Source organism: Pseudorasbora parva, chromosome 4, assembly GCF_024679245.1.
Source record: "Pseudorasbora parva isolate DD20220531a chromosome 4, ASM2467924v1, whole genome shotgun sequence".
NCBI lineage: Eukaryota > Metazoa > Chordata > Actinopteri > Cypriniformes > Gobionidae > Pseudorasbora > Pseudorasbora parva.
The window spans coordinates 55,546,280-55,562,081 of NC_090175.1; the positions used below are offsets into that span (position 1 = coordinate 55,546,280).

Sequence of the window (15,802 nt, forward strand, 5' to 3'; positions counted from 1 at the left end):
ACAACTAGCTCAAGCTGTATTAATGAATTAGTTATATTTCATTTATACACTGAAGACTGTTATTTTACATTTGATTATTCAATTTCTGATTACTGTTAGATTTACCTGATATATTTAATGTTTTTAATGCAGATTCACTACCCTGCTGAATCAGCCCAATTATTCTAGAATTATCAACTCTTTTAAAATAGAGCTATTCCAATCACATGGTGAAATCGTTTTTATATCGCAATATACATTGCAGAGAAACAAAATATGGCAATGTACTTTTTTTTTCCAATATTGTGCAGCCCTACTAAAGAGTATCAGTAATACTTGGCATCATCACATTACATTTTGAGTTGTGTATTAGATTGAATCATGAGAATTACAAAGAGAAGTATGCAAACAAGAAAATGCCAGTGGCACACACTAACAAGAGGCCGAGGTTGAGGACAAATTTTGTTTTTGGAGGTTCTTTGAGCATCTCACTTACTCTCCTGTACTCATCTCCAAAAGGTGAATCCGCTTCCTCTGATTTTTCACTATAACCACAGAACCACTCCAAACATTTCACACATTGTCTCTTAACTCTGCCTGCATGTTTGTGTGTGTGTTGAGACTCCATGTGGCCATTTTCAAGTATTTCAGGGCTTGTTGAAACAACCTGAGAGGATGGTTTAATTTCCACTTCATCCAGTGTCTTTTCTTTTCTTGTTTCCACTGAAAGCTGAGGAAGTTTTCCATCGACTTCCTTCACTTCTGCGATTTGATTCCTGTTGCGTAGTCCCCATAAAGTAGTCGTAGCAATTTGTTCCCTGCTTGGCGGATTTGTGCAAAGACTGACGACTACGGTCACGAGCCCTGAAACCCAAAACAACACAGCCGCCACATACATGAAATGAATATCCCTGATGAAGGACGGACGGTCATCGATTGTGTCACAGTCCGGCTCTCTATAGACAAAGGCGAGAATCAGTCTTATGGCTCCAAGAAAGAAGCCCACAATGCCACCCCAGAATGCACCCGACTCATTGCAACGTTTCCAGAGGACGCCAAGCAGGAACAGTGCAGCAATGGGTGGCGTAAGGTAATCAGACACCTCCTGAATATAGAGGAACATTTGGCCACCTTGCAACTCGATGACGAATGGGACCCAAGCTATGCTAATGGCCACTATGAAGATCACAAACAAGCGTCCCACCAACATAAGCTCTTTGGAGGAAGCTTGGCGGCGTGCCATCTTATAGATATCAAGGGTAAAGATAGTACTGGCGCTGTTAAAGATTGAGTCTAGGTCGCTCATGAGGGCAGCGAGCATCACGGCCATCATCAAGCCTCGCAATCCTATGGGCATAACGTTCATGACGAGGCGAGGATAGGCGGTGTTAGTGCAGCCGGCTTTGCTGTTGCACACTTGCATGCAGTGCTCTGGACCGATGCAAGCAAGCTCGTCAGCAAAGAGGACACGTGAGATCATCCCTGGAATCACGATGATAAACATTGGGAGGACTTTTAAGATGCCGGCCATTAGGGTTGACCCTTTGGCATGGGCAATATTCCGGGCTGCCAGGACTCTCTGGACTATGACCTGATCGGCACACCAGTACCAGATCGAGGCGGGAGTCTGGCCCAGAAGAAAAGCAGGCCAAGGCAAGTCTTTGTCCAACGGACCTCTCAAGATCTTGAACGAATCTGGCTTGGGGTTCACATGGCAGGAATTTGAGTAGGTGAAGTTACTCTGTAGCACAATGGCAGTGACGTTGGGAAGGGCGTTCATGTACCTGGTGCGCAATCCCTCAAGACCTCCTACTTTAACTAAACTAATAGACATCAGGCACAAAGCGCCCGATATCATGAGGAACGCCTGCAGAGTATCCGTGTAGATGACCGCCGCTAGGCCGCCAGTGACTGTAAGAAGGGCGGTCATGGTGATAAGAAGGATTATAGACACATACAAGTTCCAACCGAGAGACTCTTGGATGAAGAGCGCTCCCGAATACAGATCCACTGAGAGCTTGGTGAAAATGTAGAGGAGCAGAGTGAGGCACGCAAAGAAAACCTTTAGACGCTTGCCACCGAATCTTTTGGAGAGGTATTCCGGCATGGTGTACACACCTGAGTGGATGTAAACCGGTATGAAGACCCAGCCCAAGAGCTGCAGCAACAGAATCGCATTAAACTCCCAAGCAGCAACGGCGAAACCGCTTGCTGCACCCGAGCCAGCGAGGCCGATGAAGTGCTCGCTGCCGATGTTACTGACGAACAGCGATGCACCGATCATCATCCAGTTCATGGAACGTCCAGCCAGGAAGTATCCGCTCACGGTAGATCGATTTGCCCTCCACATTGCAAAAAAGCCAAATCCCAGGACAAGAATGAAGTACATGGCAACGACAACGATATCCGCTGCTTCCATTGTTGATGCCATTTTTGATTTGTTGATGGATCAAGACACATATGGGGGGCCACATATAGCAAATTCTGAAAGACAGACAAAAAAATTGACATTAACCCCATTTAAATATGGCATATTTAGCAAACATGGTCAGGAAAGAAAAGTACAACTTTTGGTTGAATGTTTACCAGGGCCGTAACCACCATAGACATTGAGTGGGACAAGTCCCCCCCAATGATTAGAAATGGCCAAATTCCCCCCCATCAAAATGATTATTTCCCAACTAGAATTAGACCTAGAATTTTGTTCACTGTTCTGTTTCTTTATACTTTATAAAAAATAAAAAAAATATTATTTTTTACATTATACATATTCATCATTATATAGCAGTTTAATATTGTAGCTACTGATGATAGAACTCAGTAAACTCCTCATAATTTTCATTTTTGGTGAACTACACAATACAAATTGTCACTATCCACTATACAGATTGTTGCATTTTTGTAGTGTGAAATAGTGTGTAGTGTTACAATATGAAATTGCACTCAAATAAATGTTTTCGTAAATAGCAATACTTTAACTCAAGTACAAGTTTTTAGTACTCTTTCCACCACATGTTAAGTCTATTCCGAGACACCCTGAGGGTTGTCTTAAGTGACTTTTTAAGTGTTACTTTAGAGTTATAATTGTCGTTGGAAAACATTTTATCTGTCTGCAGATCTCTCAGTGGTTGCTGATGTGAGGTGTCAAGCAGTCTTTTGGAGTAGGCTATATGTGCATTTTAAAGTAAGGCTTGCATAATTATTATGCAACTAGTTCCATGAACGCATTCATTCACAGCCTACTTGGAATATTTGTGCTTTTAAACATTTATTTAAGTTCATTAATTGAACTAAACAGATAAATAAAATAAATAATAATAATAATTTAATAAAGAATGGTGGAACTATTTCAACATTTTCCCTTATATGTACACTGAACTTAAAATCGTAAAAAAAGAAGTTATTATTATTATTATTATTATTATTATGTGTTAATTGTCATCTATCATCTTTAATTCTGTCTGGTTTGCCATCTTTATGCAAATGCACAATCTTACGTTAAACCCCGTTATACATGATAAGCGTTAAGAAACAGTTAAACACACACACACACACACACACCTGAAAAACTAGCTGAAATATTATCTTTCAGACATTAGTTTCGCATCAAAGTTCATGAACAGTCTTAACAGATCAATGTGATTTTTAAACGTTAAAAACTCATCAATACTTACCCGGTGTCTTTAACCCAGAGAGGCAGTACACTTGAACCGGTGTGTGAGGAAGAAACCGTTAACGCCTCCGTTAGCACTTTTTTTTTTTACCCCTCCACCTACTTACTCCACCCGCGCCCGCGCCCATGACGTCACCGAACCCAAACCGCGCATCCGCACCGCATAAGTGATGATGATGATGTGGTACAGTGATGACATCAGTCGTGTTCTCCAAGGTACTTTACAAGAGTACTACCATGGATGGTAATTAAATATAAAAATTTGATAACTATATATTTATCAAAAATGGATCATGTTGCAGAGCAAGAAAATCCACGTGCAGGCACTCACATATAGTTAGAAAAGTAAGCGGTGTTAATTGTTAATTTAACTTCGGCGTTTAGGATAATTACTGGATGATTGACATAATATCTATAAATGTCCAAAAAAATAACTTTTTTGGTAGTGTACAGAGTATTTACTGTGTTGTTTATTATCATATAGCACGGTTGGCTGGTAGGCTACTCAAAGGCTTTTTTTGACAGTGCTTTCATTTCCATTGAGCTGCTGCTGAACTAGTCATGTTATGCTACTGCATTTATTCTGATACAATAAAATCACCACTGATGTGATAAAAAAGAGAAGCTTATTTGAACACGGTTTAACTCATATCCCAATATCCCATATCAATTTAATTTGATTTACAGCGGTAACAGTTTGTCAGTTTGTCAGTCACTATGGTATTTTGTCATTGGAAAACTTTTCTAAGGATGTCTTTAGAAACAACAGCATCAAACTGTCTTACTAAAGATCTCTTCATGTTCGTGACTGTATATGTGATACTAACATGAACCATATATTCAGTAGATAACACAACCCACGAACGATAACACCACGTCAACAGGAACATGACGCGAGATAAACCTAAAGATTTCATCTTCAAAAAAAAAAAAAACTTTTTCACATGCAAAGTGTCATTTACATCACAGTTTTGAGTAGGTTATGCTGCCTATATTTCTGTATTTGTCTTGATTATAAATTATGTTGTATTCTTTGTATCACAATTATTATAATCTTGATAAAATGCGTGAGTGTAAATATTATGTGCATTATAAATGCAACAACAAAAAAATGATGGTGGAATAACTGCAACTACAGATAATCATCAGACGGTGGCAGCATTGTCTTTCCGTTCAGAGGTTTCCATGAAGACAAGAGCAGAAAAGAAGCGCTTTAATCACAGAGTGGTAGTAGTAGTAAAGTGCACGGGTAGATAAAGATCTTTTTGTGCGCGCACTAGAGGCCAGGTGTGACTATGTAGGTCAAGGGTGCACCAACACAAACATAACACAACACTAGTATAAAAAAAATCATATTTTTAGTGCTGTACTGTGTAGTCTATCATAATATGAATACAGTCCAGCTCTGTAAAATGTCAAAAATACCCCAAAAACTAATATTTCAGGCTTTTGGGCATGCAATGTGATCCATAGATTATTAAACATGCACCATGTTTGGCATGACCACTTTTGAATACAGAACCCCGCCTCCTTCCTCTGTGGAGTAAAGTTTTGTGATTGACAGCGCTCTTTCAGTGTCCACTAGGGGGCAGAAGTGCTCAAAGCTGACAGTGTTCAAACATTTAGTGAAAACCCTCTGTCTATAGTTGCAATAACTAACATATTACTAACATATAATAGGTAACACATTACTCTTACTGTTTTGGCAATATTTAATATGCACTTGTATACTGTGCCCATTTTCTGTGTATAGAATGCTTCACGTGCAAAGTGCTGGTTATGGTATCCCAAAATGCAGTGGCAAACCAAATAATAAATTTGCAACACTCTCTAGAATACCCTAAAGACCTAGAAAACAGTCACACTATGATAACAACCACCCAGAAAACTATAACAGCCTGGCATCCAGTCTGAAATCCCTAGCAACACCCTGGCAATCACCCAGGGGTTACAAATGCAACCAACACCCTGGCAACTATCAATAACACTTTAACAACTACCCCAAAACCACACACCCTAGCAACTGCATCACAACACCCTGGCAACCATCCAGAACAGTCTAGCAACTACCCAGCAACACATTACCAATCACAAGTAATACACTAACAACAGCATAGCAACACCCTGGTAACAATCCAGAACATTTTATCCCCAACCCAGCAACACATTACCATCCACACATATCACCCTAGCAGCTGCATGACAACACCCTGACAACTATCCAGAACACTGTAGTAACAACCCAGCAACACATTACCAACCACACAGAGCAACCTAGCAACTGCATGACAACACACTGACAACCATCCGGAACACCCTAGAAACTACCGATCAACACATTACCAACTGCATGACAACACCATAGCAACACCCTGGTAAGTAATACAAGTAATCACAAGTAATACACTAACAACAGCATAGCAACACCCTGGTAACAATCCAGAACATTTTATCCCCAACCCAGCAACACATTACCATCCACACATATCACCCTAGCAGCTGCATGACAACACCCTGACAACTATCCAGAACACTGTAGTAACAACCCAGCAACACATTACCAACCACACAGAGCAACCTAGCAACTGCATGACAACACACTGACAACCATCCGGAACACCCTAGAAACTACCGATCAACACATTACCAACTGCATGACAACACCATAGCAACACCCTGGTAAGTAATACAAGTAATCACAAGTAATACACTAACAACAGCATAGCAACACCCTGGTAACAATCCAGAACATTTTATCCCCAACCCAGCAACACATTACCATCCACACATATCACCCTAGCAGCTGCATGACAACACCCTGACTACTATCCAGAACACTGTAGTAACAACCCAGCAACACATTACCAACCACACAGAGCAACCTAGCAACTGCATGACAACACACTGACAACCATCCGGAACACCCTAGAAACTACCGATCAACACATTACCAACTGCATGACAACACCCTGGCTACCATCCAGAACACCCTAGCAACTACCCAGCAACACATAACCTACCACACATCACCCTAGCAACTACACCCTAACATCTAGCCAGAACACTCTAGTAACTACCCAGCAACACATTACCAACCACACAAAACACCCTAGCAACTGCATAGCAATACCCTGGCAACCATCCAGAATATTTTAGCCTCTACCAAGCAACACATTACCAACCACACAAAACACCCTAGCAACTGCATAGCAACACCCTGGCAACCATCCAGAATATTTTAGCCTCTACCAAGCAACACATTACCGATTGTGCTGGTTATGGTATCCCACAATGCAGTGCATTTGACTGGACCTTACATTTTCAGATGGAAGTCACCATTTATTGTATGAATACAATACACTCAAAAAAGGCAAATTTTGAACTTTTGCATGTTTAAGTTATTTCAACTTAAATTATGTTAAACTGACTTTTAAAAATGTGTTACATCTTGTATAACTAATAATTTTTTACATTTCTTAACTAATTTTGATGAGTTAAACAATGTAAAAACATATGTTGTCATAACTTATTGAACATATAATTTTTTACAGTGTGCATGTATATGCATTTTTCTTGAATATGCAAAATCATACACTCAAAAAAAAATGCTGGGTTAAAAACAACTCAAGTTGGGTTAAAAATGGACAAACCCAGAAATTGGGTTGTTTGAATGGGTCCATTTACTGATTACAATTTCTGTGTTTGTCCATTTTTAGCCCAACTTGAGTTGTTTTTAACCCAGCATTTTTTAGAGTGTATGGATTGGAAAAGACATGAGAGTGGATGTATGATGACAGAATAACATAAAAACACAGCAATCTTATTTCGAGGTGATCTTCATCTTAAATCGCCAGGGTACTACTATAGTGACACTACTTTTGACCGCAGCTTCAGGCCCCAGCAGCCATTGAACACAAATAGAATGAAGAGGAAAATAGGTTAGTCGAACCCTTGGGTTGTCTCAGCACTGATTCTGTGTCTGAGCACTGTGTAGTAGAGGACGACAGAAGATCCCTCCATCTCTGTGCACTTTCTTGCTGGCATTGGACACTATGAAAATTGTGGCTTTGTGATGAATAGCTTATGTTCCTCTATTGTTAATCGCTTTGGATTAAAGCATCTGTTAAATGAATAAACATAAATATTCAGGGGCATAGATCACAATTAGCACCATTTGTGCTTCACATGAACAATAGTTCAAATAACAGTTTCTTTAGGATATTTTTTTTACATTGCATACATGTTCTGTACATTTTATCAGTTCATGCAGTTCCTGGGAATCAAACCCATGACCTTGGTATTACTAGCACCATGCAGAAATACAAGAGTACAAGATATCATTATGGCCACATAACAACACCCTGGAAACCATGGTACACACAGAAACATGTAGAAAACCTTGGAAATGATATAGCAGTTCCCAGGCAACCATCCAGAACACTATAGAAACCAACTAGCAACCACATAGCAGTGCCCTGGTACCCATCAAGAACACCCTAACAACACCTTAGAAACCACATAATGCATTTGCAACCCTCTAGAAGACCCTAGTAAGCTGGAAAACAGCCACAATACTATAGCAACCACCCAGAAAATCTTAGCAACCACATCACAGCCTGGATCCCACTTTGAAAGCCCTAGCAACATCCAGGCAATCACCCACAATCACCCCAGCAATGTGCTAAAACTACACAGAACACCCTAGCAGCCACATAGCAACAACCTGGCAACTATCAATAACATTTTAGCAAACCAGCAACATATTATTAAACACACACCATTGCAACTGCATGACAACACCCTGGCAACCATCCACAACACACCAGCAACTACCTATCAACACATTACCAACCACACATAGCACCCTAGCAACTGCATGACAACACCCTGGCAACCACCCAGAACACACCAGCAACTACCCAGCAACACATTACCAATCACAAGTAACACCCTAGCAACAGCATAGCAACACCCTGGCAACCATCCAGAATATTTTAGCCTATACCAAGCAACACATTACCGATTGTGGTGGTTATGGTATCCCACAATGCAGTGCACTTGACTAGACCTTACATTTTCAAATGTAACAATCCAGAACATTTTAGCCCCTACCTAGCAACACATTACAAACTATGCAGTAAAGGTGGTCTGAATTTTATCGATTTTGGCTCTCTAAACAGTAACTTTAAAATGAATTGGCTAAGACATTATCTACAAAATCCTTCATCCATTTGGAATATAATTCCTCGGTTTATTTTCTCAAAGTTGGGTGGGTTAGAATTTCTTTTAATAAGTAATTATAAAATAGAAAAATTTCCAATTAAACATTCTAAATTTTACCAGCAAGTACTTGCTAGACTTAGTACCTGCTGGAGACTTATTTATAAACACAATTTATCCCCTCAAAGTTTTCTCATCTGGAATAACACCAACATTTTATATAGAATTAAAACTTATATATCAAACAAACAAACAAAAACATGCAGAACACCATAGCAACCACATAGCAATGCACTATAAATCATTCAGAACATCTTAGCAAATGCATAGTAACACCCTGGCAACCATTGAAAACATTTTAACACCTCATCAAACATACTGGCAACTACACAGAATGCCTCAAAACTGGCATAAAACGCATAAACAACTTTAAGGAACCACATGGCAACACCCTGGTATCACCCAGAACACTTAACAACTACCATAGAAACACCATGAAAATGATCCAGAACATTCTAGCTCGAACCCAGCAACACATTGAACCCAGAACCCATAACAACGTCACAGCAATCACCTTCATCACCTTCGCATAGTGGAAGCTAGTTTGCAGCTCTCATATTTTTTTAGACTAGCACTGCATCCGAAATCTAATAAAATCCTATAGTATGCAAAAAACGTGAAGTTATCATAAGCATTGTAATGTTTTAAGTGAATGTCATAACTAATGCCTGTAGACCCAGAAGATTTTAAGAGCGGTTCATTCATAAATCCGTAAGATCTTACCTTTATGCTGTGGAAATACAGTGACGAAAAGGGGGCGGGGATACAGAGTACACTGTTTATTTAAATTCAAATGTAGTAAGCCTTCATACTCAGTACAGCTTAGTTGTTTGATGAAATGGGTTCATTCAGCTTCAAGTGCTGGACACACACCAAGTTTCACTCTTAGTAGGTCAATGACAACCACTGGAGCTCGACAGATACGAACACCGTGGCATAAAAGAGCACTGGTGAGCCGTTACACACAGCGAGAGCGTTTGCTTTATTGTGAGGGCCGCAAAACCTCACACGTTACAATAATGAGGACGTGCTATTTTTGTCTCACAACCAACGTTGAAAGCAAATAAGTGCCTGAGGCGCTGCTTTACAATGATGACGTAATAGTTTGCGCGCTGATTAGACGCGGCGCCAGAAGACGCTATCATGAGCGCTAATGATGGTCATGTTTCTGTGACAAGAGGAGGACATGCTTCTGATAAACACGGACACAGATGGAGCTCATCAGACTATTTTAGGAAACCAAAAGACCTGTGTTCATGAGAAATTATTTAAACTTGGAGAGGGAGAGAACATTTTTCTCATTTTTGCATTGTGAACATCTCAGAAGATTTTATTGTTTAGACGATGCGCTTTAAAAACCTCAGGACACTTATTAGCAGCGTTATTTTAGGATTTTTTTATATGCTATCAAAATATTATTATTTTATTTTTCAGCTTTATTTCGTTTAGCCTACCAAAAACTATTTAATATTTTGTAATTGATAATGTCATTAAGAAAAACAAAACCTATTTTATATTACAAGTTGTGCACTTTATTTTTTTTTTATTTTTTGAATTTTCAGTAAAATATATGACCAATAAGTCATTTTTATATCGTGCATATCAAGCAAATATATTAATAGAATATTGAAAAAATGAAAATGGCACAATATATGTGTTGGCACAGTGACTAAAGCTATTTTTTATAGTTTCATATTCATAAAGTTAATTAAAACAGACCTAAATGTGCCACTATAGATGCCACCTAACTGTTTGAGTTTATATCTGATATATTTAGACTGCAGACTTTTGGTATATTGTGCACAGTTGTCTATATTGTTAAGATGCATCCAATGAAAAAATAAATTGAATATGATTGCAGTCAAGGAGAAAAAAACTATATTAAAGACATTATGTTCTTTTCCTTTCTATGAAATGATTAAGCAAGATGGGCCTACAGTATATGCGCCTCTTGTCACTGTAGTCCACAAATAAACATCCAGTTGATGCCTTAGATGTTTAAAGTTGGACTTTTTAACCATCAGTCACTTTAATCTTTAAATGAACAGCTTAGAGAATTACTGCTGACATTATTTCAAGCAAACATTCACAGACCAAAAGACAGTTAAAGCTCCCCCGAAGCGCCAGACTTAAATATGTCACTGCATTAGATAGCAGAAAATCAAAGCTCGTGTTTCACAGAACTTATGCACTTCACTATTCTTAGACGGCCCATGAAACTGATTTGTATTAAACAGAAGGACACAGATAGCTTTACAAGAAACCTGAATATGCTGTAGGAACGATGACGTCTCAGCTGGTTCCGTCCAAACAGAAAATAGTTTATAGTTTGGTTTAATGTTCGGGCCATCCTGTCTGTTTCGTTTACTGTGCACTGAGTGTTGTATATGGTGAGGAAGGATGTTTAGAGTGGTTTTGTGCACATGAGGTGCGCCACAGAGGATCCTTCTGCTGCCTTGAATGGGTCCCAAAACTCACTCTACTCACAATCTGCACAATATTTTGCTCATCTGTTATGAGTGTGTCACTAGCTATATATTGCCAAAAGTTTTGGGACGCCTGCCTTTACATGCACATGAATTTGAATGCCATCCCATTGTTAATCCGTCGGGTTAACACCTTTAACTCTTCTGGGAAGGCTTTCCTCAAGGTTTAGGAGTGTGTTTATGGGAATTTTTGCACTGTTTTTTTTTTTTTGCACTGATGTTGGACGAGAAGGTCTGGCTCTCACTCTCCACTCTAATTCATCCCAAAGGTGTTCTATCAGGTTGAGCCAGTCAAGTGCCAAGCCCAACCCCTGAAAGACAACCCGGACCATAATCCCCCCTCCACCAAACTTTACAAGTTGTGTTCTCCTGGCAACTGCCAAACCCAGACATGTCTATGGGATTGTCAGACAAAGAAGCGTGATTGGTCACTATTTCCAATTATGAACCAGAACTAATGTCAACCTCAATATTTTAACACACACTGATTTTTTTATTACCATCTGCCATATGTGCTGTTTTAAATCAAATTCTGTGTAAATCTGGTAGAAATAAGGTCCCAAAATCAGCCAACAACTTGACTCGAATTACAACATGCAAAAATAAAGTACAAAACATTTATTTTTTAGTTGATAACTAAATGTCACTTTATGTATTAAACATGCATGTAAAAAGAGTAATGTAGCATGCTTCTAGGTGCGTTCACACCATGTTGTATTTACCGTAATTACTAGATTTCAACTTGTAAAACGCCCTCGTAGAGCTCGTAATTACAGCTTATAAGATGGGAATTTTCTAAGAGCTCTTACAGTAGCATATGACGACTGCAGAGTCATTTAGGCCTTGAGAACATGAACAGCTCTGGATAGAATGTCATATAGTCATCTGGAGATTACGGTAATTACAACTGGGGGCACATTCCACTTTGCTTTTAGACACACACTCTTCCCTAAGCACTTCCCCTTAGGGGAATCCTCTCCGCCATTTTGAAGTGTGTTGATCACTGTCTGATCGTTCCCTATGCTCTATTTATTCCACTGTCTGATCGTTCCCTATCCCCTATATAGTGCACTGTCTGATCATTCCCTATCCCCTATATAGTGCACCGTCTGATCGTTCCCTATCCCCTATATAGTGCACTGTCTGATCATTCCCTATCCCCTATATAGTGCACCGTCTGATCATTCCCTATCCCCTATATAGTGCACTGTCTGATCATTCCCTATCCCCTATATAGTGCACCGTCTGATCGTTCCCTATGCTCTATATAGTGCACTGTCTGATTGTCCCTATCCCCTATATAGTGCACTGTCTGATCGTCCCCTATCCCCTATATAGTGCACTGTCTGATGGTTCCCTATCCCCTATATAGTGCACTGTCTGATCGTTCCCTATCCCCTATGTAGTGCACTGTCTGATCGTTCCCTATCCCCTATATAGTGCACTGTCTGATCGTTCCCTATCCCCTATATAGTGCACTGTCTGATCGTTCCCTATCCCCTATATAGTGCACTGTCTGATCATTCCCTATCCCCTATATAGTGCACTGTCTGATCGTTCCCTATCCCCTATATAGTGCACTGTCTGATCGTTCCCTATCCCCTATATAGTGCACTGTCTGATCGTTCCCTATCCCCTATATAGTGCACTGTCTGATCGTTCCCTATCCCCTATATAGTGCACTGTGTGCCATGTAGAAAACAGTAAATGTGTGAAGCAGTAAGCGATTTCATCTGTAGCTTCAGCATCTGTTAATGTAGGGGGTGCAGCTTCAGATTCTAGAGAGCGTTTGATTGGACATAAAATTGAATGAGAAGCTGAAGTGCAGAGTGATGTCATCAAAATCACTGATCCCTGTTGGCAGAAGTGATCGAGAGACTGTAAGTTTTGAATGCTTATAGGAGCACACAATCTTACAGTAAGACTAACATTTCATGGGGACTTTAAGGGTTAACCAAAGCATTTCCAGTCTGGCATGGGAGGCGTCATATGGAGGAGCACGCGCTCAGTGATGGATGGATGTGTGCCCTATACAGCAGACGGCCTTACAAGGAGAACTGGACCTGTTTGAACACAGGCACATTGATCCAGCATTTTTTGGCTGAACGGTCCCTTTTTAAGTGTTCTGACTTTTGATTTTCTCATCCAAAATTTGACAAATTCTGTGATGCTCCGTGTTGAAATTCCATTTTTGCCTTAAATTGTGGAAGGTCCAATTAAATCTTTAAGACCAACGGAAACTCTGTAACATTATAAATGTCACTTTCGAACAATTTAATGCATCCTTGCTAAATAAAATTATATATATTATATATAATTAAAAAAAAATATATATATATATATATATATATATTTTTTTTATAGACACTCATATATACTCATATATAGACACTCACCTACTGATTATTAGAAACACTGGTTCAATTTTTCAATTTCTCATTAATGCAGTTATCTAATCAACCAATCACATGGCAGTTGCTTCAATGCATTAGGGGTGTGGTCCTGGTCAAGACAATCTGCTGAACTCCAAACTGAATGTCAGAATGGGAAAGAAAGGTGATTTAAGCAATTTTGAGTGTGGCATGATTGTTGGTGCCAGACGGGCCGGTCTGAGTATTTCACAATCTGCTCAGTTACTGGGATTTTCACACACAACCATTTCTAGGGTTTACAAAGAATGGTGTGAAAAGGGAAAAACATCCAGTATGCAGCAGTCCTGTGGGCGAAAATGCCACTGAGGTCAGAGGAGAATGGGTCGACTGATTCAAGCTGATAGCAGAGCAACTTTGACTGAAATAACCGCTAGTTACAACCGAGGTATGCAGCAAAGCATTTGTGAATCCACAACACGCACAACCTTGAGGCGGATGGGCTACAACAGCAGAAGACCCCACCGGGTACCACTCATCTCCACTACAAATAGGAAAAAGAGGCTACAATTTGCACAAGCTCACCAAAATTGGACAGTTGAAGACTGGAAAAATGTTGCCTGGTCTGATGAGTCTCGATTTCTGTTGGGACATTCAGATGGTAGAGTCAGAATTTGGCGTGAACAGAATGAGAACATGGATCCATCATGCCTTGTTACCACTGTGCAGGCTGGTGGTGGTGGTGTAATGGTGTGGGGGATGTTTTCTTGGCACACTTTAGGCCCCTTAGTGCCAATTGGGCATCGTTTAAATGCCACGGCCTACCTGAGCATTGTTTCTGTCCATCTCTTTATGACCACCATGTCCCCATCCTCTGATGGCTACTACTACACACACACACATACACACACATTTAATGGAACAATTTTTTTTTTAGGACTATTACCATTTTTGCACTTGTTGTCTTTTGAAGTGGCAGTAAAATATGACTATGTCATTTTGTGCATATGCAAATATATTAATAAAAGTGCACAGCGTAAGAACGTCAGTGTAAATGTGCGCACTGGCTCTGTTCCCCTAGTTTCTCACCGCGGTCGGTTAACATTGTTACCATGGCGTTGACGAGACACCAAAGGATTCCTGGATCTCTCTGAGCGCCGAGCTTTAACATTTACACTGAGGAGCAGAGACTGATGTTCTCATTACACTCGTGACCGTATTTCACTGAGACTTTACAGGCCACCGGAGGCCAAACTGGAAAAGCGAACAATGTTTATGAGTTAGCGGCTGTATAGAGACCTAATACTTGGGATGTCACTTTCCTAAATTTACATTGTATTAGGCTAGCATACTATTATGGACATGGTACCATAGTAATACAATGGTGTTTTTTTGAACATGCACCAAGATTATGCACTATGATACGTTTTGTAATACATGGTGTATGATTATGAAAATCATATAAAAGTATTGCACTACAATTACTGTGTCAGTGCACGGTTTAGGCGACGGTTTCTATATGAGGTTCAGGCTTGCCTTAAGAGCAGAACTGCAAATATAAGCGAGAGTGTCAAATTAGAGTGAATTGGAGAAGAGCGACAGACTGCAGCTAAAAAAAGAAAAGAAGAGGAAAGTGGAACAGGCTGCAACACAAATTGCCACATCACACAGGTGACGAGCGTCATTCCAGTCCCACGCAGCCGATCGGCAGCAATTACAGCAGAAGAGTTTCCCAGCGAGAGCACAACGAACAATGAGGAGAAGGACGAGACAGAAACGTTTACTGTCATTTCCTTCGAGCGCTATTTGCCAAAAGCAACAAAAAAAAAAATATACGGGACTATCATAAAGAATTCAGCACAAATGGATTGTGGTCATTAAGATGACGTTCATATAGCGGAATGGAACAATTATCATAAATAATGTGCCATTTCAGATATTAGTAAATTGAGTAAATGTGCAGGTGATTGCCTATGTCAGGCCATGCTACGGTTACTCATTTACACGGCATCAAC

The 15,802-nt window shown here is 39.9% G+C and overlaps 1 protein-coding gene across 1 annotated transcript; it reads right to left on the reverse strand.

Annotated features, from left to right (window-relative positions):
- Positions 1–324: 324 nt before the first annotated feature.
- On the reverse strand, positions 325–11,288 carry slc5a3a (solute carrier family 5 member 3a). The gene is made up of 2 exons (XM_067442865.1): positions 11,197–11,288; positions 325–2,463 (listed from the first exon to the last, which is right to left on the reverse strand). Exon 2 carries the CDS (start codon positions 2,408–2,410, stop codon positions 368–370), a length of 2,043 nt encoding a protein of 680 aa, XP_067298966.1. The 5' UTR covers positions 2,411–2,463; positions 11,197–11,288; the 3' UTR covers positions 325–367.
- Positions 11,289–15,802: the final 4,514 nt, after the last annotated feature.